Source organism: Vollenhovia emeryi, unplaced genomic scaffold, assembly GCF_000949405.1.
Source record: "Vollenhovia emeryi isolate VEMERY1.0 unplaced genomic scaffold, V.emery_V1.0 DF939182.1, whole genome shotgun sequence".
NCBI classification, from domain to species: Eukaryota; Metazoa; Arthropoda; class Insecta; order Hymenoptera; family Formicidae; genus Vollenhovia; species Vollenhovia emeryi.
Window position 1 is genome coordinate 1,069,879 of NW_011967184.1, and position 7,634 is coordinate 1,077,512.

The 7,634-nt window shown below is 48.2% G+C and overlaps 1 protein-coding gene across 3 annotated transcripts in view; it reads left to right on the forward strand.

Moving 5' to 3' along the window:
* The first annotated feature begins 447 nt into the window (after nt 1-447).
* The window catches only part of LOC105562924 (cAMP-dependent protein kinase type I regulatory subunit), a 19,143-nt gene continuing 11,956 nt past the window's right edge, over nt 448-7,634 (forward strand). Inside the window, exon 1 of one of the 3 annotated variants that reach the window (XM_012014107.1) lies at nt 448-686. In XM_012014107.1, coding sequence (XP_011869497.1) covers nt 522-686 — 165 coding nt within the window. In that variant the 5' untranslated portion in view covers nt 448-521. Of the gene's footprint in view, nt 687-5,425; nt 5,571-7,634 lie in introns of those variants that run through there. The other 2 variants (XM_012014105.1, XM_012014108.1) reach the window with 2 other exon arrangements.

Here is a 7,634-nt window from a genome sequence, read left to right on the forward strand (position 1 = left end):
TATCACTGTGATGTCGCTGTGCTATGTGGGATATTTCTTATCCAGAAAAATGGTCCGTATACAACATTTACACGGATCATTTTTTGACTAAATTCTCTTTGAACATGTATTTAAGACAAAGTTAAATATAAGAACTGACCATAAACAAGTGCAAGCAACCGAATTCGCTACGAGTTCGTCAAATTCCCGCGAGTGAGAGAGAAACACGGGCTATCTCGCTCTTCTACGCTCCCAGAACGTAGAAGAGTGAGATAGCCCGTGCTTCTCCTCTCACTCGCGGGAATTTGACGAACTCTTACGGCCAGTCTCTGATTACAGGGGTTTCTACGTCGCGTGCATCCTCAGCGCCGGGTAATACCCTCGGTTGGATATCGGTGAGCGAGATCAAGCGAGATTCGCGAGAGCCGAGAGCGGCGGTCGGGCAGGAGCGCGCTCGGCGCGGCGCGGCGCGGCGCGGCGTGGAGGGAGGGGGAGACGCCGCGACGTATCGCCGATAAAGCGGCGCGCCGTGCATCATCAATATGGCGGCGAATCTCGAGGAGGAGCAGAGCTTACGCGAGTGCGAGGAATACGTGCAGAGACACAATATCCAACAGGTCCTGAAAGACTGTATAGTGCAACTGTGCGTGGGCCGGCCCGAGAACCCGATCTCCTTCCTGCGGGAGTACTTCCAGAAGCTGGAAAGGGTACGTGAACCTCCGCGGCCGCGATTAACCTGACCACGGGGGGAGCGAGAGAGAGAGAGACAGTGGGAGGGGGAGAGAGAAAGAAAGACAGACGTACGCCGCAAATTCGCGCTCTCCCCCGCGGCTCCCTGCCCTGGGGGCGCGCGACGTCGCGGGGATAACCTCGCGACGAAGGGCCCTTCGAGTTTTTCCGAGACATAACCTCACCTCGGCCTCGCGTCGCGACGCAACGACGACGTGACGGAGGACGCGACCAGAGGCCCACGGGGATGCCTCTTCTCGCGGGCCGCGTCTCCCCGGAGAGTCGTTCTCGGATTCTCGCGACTCTGCGTCGACGTCGCGAGCGTCGCGCGGAAAAGAAACGTCGCGTTTGTGCCGCGAGCTTTCGCCCCCTCGTTTCTCGCTCGTTGATCGACGGGCGTGCAACGAGCGCGGGAGTTGATCGCGATCCCGCGGGGAGAGATTGATTTACCGCCCGGGAGAAGCGTCGTTATCGCGGCCGGGCGCTGTGCTTGGGTAAACATTGTAATCTGAGCGTTCCTTCCCCTCCTGCAGACGCGTTGTCGCGACGTCACGGATAACGATCGCGACGCGTCGTGAATCGTACGGTGCTTTTTAGCGGCTTTTTTTTAACGACGTGGGAATAAACGCTTCGCGCGGAATATCTGCTTCGTGACAAACGAAGGCTCGGACGATTGGCAGGAAAGTTCTGAGGCGCAAGGGTGCTCGTGTCGTAACATTTTATCGAGGATTAATCTAAAAGATATTACAGAAGGGCGCATTTCGGTCATTCTACCGTGTTCGGTGCAAAAGAGCAATTTGACTACAGAAACCGGTAAAATAAAAGCAAGTGGCTCGTCTCGCGAGATCGACGCGTCGAAGTAACGTCCCGTCGATCAGCGACGGCATCGACGCGCGGCAGGTGCTACCATCTGCCGCGCAGTCGTCACGGCGGGTACCTGACGTACCGACGTGGCGCGATAAATTCAAGTTTTGTTGTCACAATTGGAGATTCCCGCTCCTGTTCCCGCGAGGTACTTTTCTCAAAGCTGAGCTTCCGCATCGAGAAAACTGCCCGAAGTTGAAACTGATTGTGAATTCGCGCGAAAGAGACGAGCGCGAGATAGAATGAGGTGACCAAGTGCGGATCAACAATTTGACGAGTTTTAATGCCATTTCTTTACATTTTAAAGTCCCCCAACTTTGTTTTAACATGTTTTTAAAACGCAAAATAACGCAAAATATTTTATTATTAAAACTATTTAAAAATATATAATTGTAAAATTATTATTTAAACAAAAAATACAAAAAATGTAATTTGATCCATACTATTTTAATGGCTTTGTTGTACATCGTAAAATTATTTGATACGTGAACCAAAATGATGCGTACCAAATGTTAAATCCGACTGCGTTTACATCATGTGTATTAAGTGTGCAAAAAAGTACATTAAGGTTAGGTTTGATACAGAAACGTATTATATTTAATTTGGTTGGAAAATCGGTGATCCTTAGATTGCGATGGATTCGGAAAATATTATCAGTTGTTTATTTACAAGCTTAGTCGGACTTTTAAAAATAAGTCAAGATTTTCGAAGAAAACCTCATCTCACCTAACCGTAACGTTCCTTCGATAATTATTATTTAATGCGCTACAGTTTACACCGACACAAAATTACTTGATACGCATACTAAATTGGTACGATACTCTTTTTGCAAGCGTATCGTACCAGTTCAGTACGCTATCGTTTACACCGCTGGACTAAATCAATTTAGTACGAATATAGTACCTCATACGCGTATCAAACGATCGGTGTAAACAAGGCCAATATGTTATGTTTTATATTACATTTTTTAACATACATTTTGCCTTGATAAATGTCGTAAATTGTTCTATCAAAACATTAAGGTCCGGTCTTTTTATTTGAAAATGTAGCACGAATTCGCAGCGTGTCACCTCTCGCTTCTGACGTCATTAAATAAGGATAACCGCGGGGACCGGGACGCGGCATATCCGTCGCGGTATCTCCGGTCGTCGTTCGCGGATTAGACAAGCGGACCCGCGACGGAGATACTCCGAGTCGGCCGTAAAGCGGCTCCTCCGTAATCCTCGCTATAATCCTCGCCCCGGCGTGATCCCTGACGCGGTCGCCGCAGGCAAGGGCCCCCGAGACCTTTCGCCGCCGCGTTACCTTTCCCATTTAACGTTAGCGGAGGGTAATTACGCTGAGCGGCCACCCACGCGGCGGGGAACGCGCGACGCGTGTCGCTCGGAAGCGGAAATCGAAGGCACGCGGAACGGCGCGGGGCGGAGCGGCGGCCGCGAGATCGACGGCCGCCTAAAATAAGCGGACGGAACTCGCGCGGAACCGCGTCCCCCGTCGCGACGGGGAATCCGGCATTTTTTTAATTTTTCGACCCGAATCGACGCGATATCTCGCGTTCCTTCGCGTTCCCTCGCGTTCTCTCGCGTCAGCGACGAGGCACAGTGTTTACCGAGCCCCGCGCGTAGGCTGAAGGCCGCTGCCGAGGCGGCGAACGAAATACGAGGTATTTCGCCGCCGAGAATCGATACGAGCGAAGGATGCGAGGGAGTTTCGTCAAGGTGACATTAATTCCCCTCGCCGGGGATCCCGTCGATATCAACTCTTTCGTCAGCGCCGGGGCGTGAAAGTCTCGCTGTGCGGGGCTGTCGGTGTTCTGCTTAAAAAGTAGAGGACAGTCCCGTATTATGGGACAGGCTTCTAATATGAGATAGATTTTCAACATCCGAATTCAATCGCAAGTCTCTCTTCGCAATGATTGTGTAATCTAACGGTGAATTTTTTTTACTAAACAGATTTCACTCCAAGACAATAATCTTATGGCGGGACCAACAGACGATGTCTATTAATGTAGTAGAAACCCTGATATTTCTTATTATAGGAGCCTATCTCATAACAGGAGACTTCCCTCTGATAATAGTGACAAAATGCAAAGTAATTCGGTCTCGAAATGGGTAAATATATTTTTCGCGGCCGTTCGTTCTTCCTTTCTCTTTCGTTTGTCTCCGGATTCTCTAGTGATTGGAAACATTTCCGATTGTATCCTATAACGAGGAGAAAATTAATTAGCTCTTAAGAAATTAAAGGTACCGCGAGTCTCTCTTCTTTCCAGAGCGAATAAAGAAAACACGGATAGCACAGTGTTTTCCGAACGTGCGGAAAATCTATCTCGTCGTCAGAGCGCGAACGGAAATACAATGGAATTTGTTACGCGACGAACATGACGGCGGATTGACTGCAAGAGCCGAGTGGAATCCATATCGTAACCGTTTAAAAGATATATCCCCTTTAAACGACAGATTCTATTTGGTTTCCGCTGGCAATGCGCTGTCGAGCTACACCGAAAACGCTGCGAAGAATCGGTAGGCAAAAAGTGCGAGCTCGACGAGCGAACGCGGTTGACACGAACAGAGGCGTCCAGAGGGGAGGGCGAAAAGGGGAGCATTCTCACCCTCCCTCCTGGAATTACAGGGTGTCTACGGGAAAAATCCTGGAACATCTGAAATTCCTTCTCGTCTCGGGGAAATCAACGAATTATCAAGGAATTTTTGTCTCTTCATTTTGTATTTCGTGAGCAATCGAAAGTGTAACAATTAAGTTTGTAACAAAGTGGCAGAAAATTTAGAAATGTGTTCGAGGAGATATAACTAATGTTCCAAGTATCTTTAAATTGTTTTCTTGTAGCTCTTCGAAATAAGAAAACCAAAATTTTTTATGTAAAAACCATTTTTCTTGTTTAAAAATGTTTTCTTAATTGAATTTATTTTAAACTTGCATAAAAAATTATAATTTTTGTCTCTCTACTTTGTATAATATTTCGTGAGCAATCGAAAATGTAACAATTAAGTTATTAACAAAGTGGCAGAAAATTTAGAAATGTGTTCGAGGAGATGTATAACTAATGCTTCCGAGCATCTTTAAATTTTGTTTTCTTGTATCTCTACGAAATAAGAAAACCAAAATTTTAAATGTAAAAAGCCCATTTTTCTTGTATGAAAATTTTCACAATTCTCAGTTTTCTCGTAATTGAGTTTATTTCAAACTTCCACAAAAATTATAATTTCGTCTGCAATGAAAGTACTGGGAAAATCAGGAGGTTCTCGGGAAATTTTTTTTATCCGAGAAATGAGTAGACACCCTGAATAAGTAAAGAGTTAAACATTCGCTCCTCCTTTAAAAGAGACTCGCACATCAAAAGGCGTACGAAATCAAATTCATGAGTAATTTAATTCTGGGAGTAACCTTTTTTTTAATCATGCCCTCCCCCTTGGAAAAACTCCCTTGGACGCCCTTGGACACCAATGAGCGTTCCACCGACGGACCGCTAGCGGCCCGTTAACATTTCGCCAGACGGGGGTCGCGCCCCCCGGTCTCACCCTCGCGCGATCGTCCGGGAGCGATCGTTCCCGCCGCCGGCATTTAACACCGGGGAGATCCAGGATCACGCGAGGGTGTCTTCGATCGAGCGTCTCCGCGCGTCGCGCGCGTCAGTCGACGTGACGGTGCAGCGACACGCGCCGACGGTGCACCGTCGAACGGAGGGCGAGGACGCCCGCGGGACGGCGCGGCGGATCATCGCCTCGCGTGTTCGCCCGCCTTCCGTGCTTATGCGGCGTACGCGGCAAAAAGTGCGCCTGTGTACGTGAAGGAGAGAGAGAAAGAGAGGGAGAGAGAAAAGACCGTACGTGCATACGCCAGAGAGAAAAGAGCGGAATCTATTTCTCGGGAATAAAAATCCCTCGGGATCGACGGATGCGAGACGCCCGCGGGAGAGAAAAATCGGAGGGAAAAAGAGGAGCGAAGGAGAAGGACGGACGCACGAGGGAGTATTGTGACGTGAGGTATAAAAGGAATGAAATAAACAAGCCGCGTCATCAAGTATTCCTCGCGATTAAACCGCGGAGGCAATTAAATCCCCGCGGAAAGGAGTGGGGGAGGATGGGGGATTGGACAATCGGAATTTGCCGTCCCTTCGCGCGGGAGTCCGTTCTTTCTTCGCGGCCGCAGCCCCGCGACTCCGTTTCGGTACAGCGGCGAGGGGGAGAGAGGGTAGCTCTCGGATATCTCGGAGAGATTTATCATTAATTGAGGCAACGGCGCGCAGCCTTCTGCGAGAGTTACTTACCTGAAATAACCGCACGAATTTTTTCCTCAGGTTTGCGTGGTCGCAAAGCACCCCTCTGTAGCGCCCCGGCCTCAGGAGGGGCGTAGTAAGAGAAAGCGGAAAGAAAAAGAAGGAGAACGACACCGGGGGGATGAGAGAGGGCTCGCAATTGTGTACGCGTATATATTTTACGTACGTGTATACTTGTATGTGGCTGGGTGCGTGTGTATGTGCGCGCGTGTGCGTGCGTGTGTGTGTGGTGCGCGCAAAGGAGAGAGAAAGAGAGCGCGATATAGGGGCAGCTGATCTAAACATAGAGCACGCTCGAAATATAACGAGGCGCAACCTTATAGCCAAGGTGTAGAGAGAGAAGGAAAGAGAGAGAGAGAAACGGCGCACCAAGAGCAGCCGACAAAAATGCGGAATGTCGCGACCGAGAGAATTCAGCCGCCGCCGCCGCCGCCGACGACGGATCGTCCTCCTCCTGCGCGTCGCGGCGCCGATCTTCCTCCGACGTCATCGCCAGGAACGGTGGTGGCGCGTCGCGACGCGGCGCCCGAACTTGCGACAATAAAATATTCAACGATGTGTCTCTACGTTTGACAATACCGCCTGGCGGAGGGAGGCCTCGCGGTATCGCGCGCGCCTCGCCGAGATCTCAGGGACGGCGGAGAGACGGCGAATCGACGTATCGACGAGACGCGAGGCCGGAGAAGACAAGCGACTTGAAACTAGCGTCTCGACAGTCGACAGCACGAGTGACGTGGGGTACGAGGGGGAGGACGGGGAAAAGAAATGAAATGCAATGCGATATGATCGTGCTATTCTCTTTATTTCGCTCTCGGTTACAGATTACAGAGGCTTAACGCGATCTCTGATCTCCAGGTCTCCGACGCGCGGCTCCGGCTGTGGCGTTGATGAAAAAAAAACTTTTACGTAGAAGACGAGACACGGTGGGAAGCTAACCCATACAGCACAGAAAGTTAAAATAATGTTGCTGGAACGTTGTAATGTTGAATGTTGAAGTATAAATATCATTTCTACGTTGAATCTGGGTTAATGTTTATACATTAATTCTTTATATTGCTGCAACGTTAAAACAATCTTGAACAAATTATTATTAAACAATATATGGTAACACGCCAATGTGGGTCGCAAGGCAAGATGTAGGTAGCCCAACTTGTAAATCTTAAATCTTTCTGAAAATCGTGAATCTATATACCGTTTCTTTCCACATTAGTACTACGCGCCGATTTCTTTTCCGGACATAACGCAGTTTATCATATACGTGGAAATATTGTCGTCAGCAGATTCACGTATTCGATTCGATGATTATTTTTCAAATGCAATTCGCATTTTTCTGATGCTATATTTAGCATTCAATCCCCTCCCTCCCCCCATTTTCCCCGTCCTGTAAATTAATTTTATTGCGAAAAATATTACCCCAACCAGGATTCGAACCTGGGACCTCCCTCAATCCGTGACGGGCGTCTTACCTGCTCGACCACTGGGGCTGTGATACAACAACAAATTATTATTGTTTGACACTCAAATAGATACTTAAAAAATGTATAATTATGAAATGTGTATATATATACACTGAAAAAATCTGGTAGATTCAACCAGTCGTCTGTTAGAAAATGGACGAATCAGAATTCCTTTGGGATTTACCATTAAAGATATTTCATGACCAGAAGTTTGGTAAACTTCACTACAAATCTGGTAAATCCTAAAGGGAATCCTGATTCGTCCATTTTCTAACAGACGACTGGTTGAATCTACCAGATTTTTTTTCAGTGTA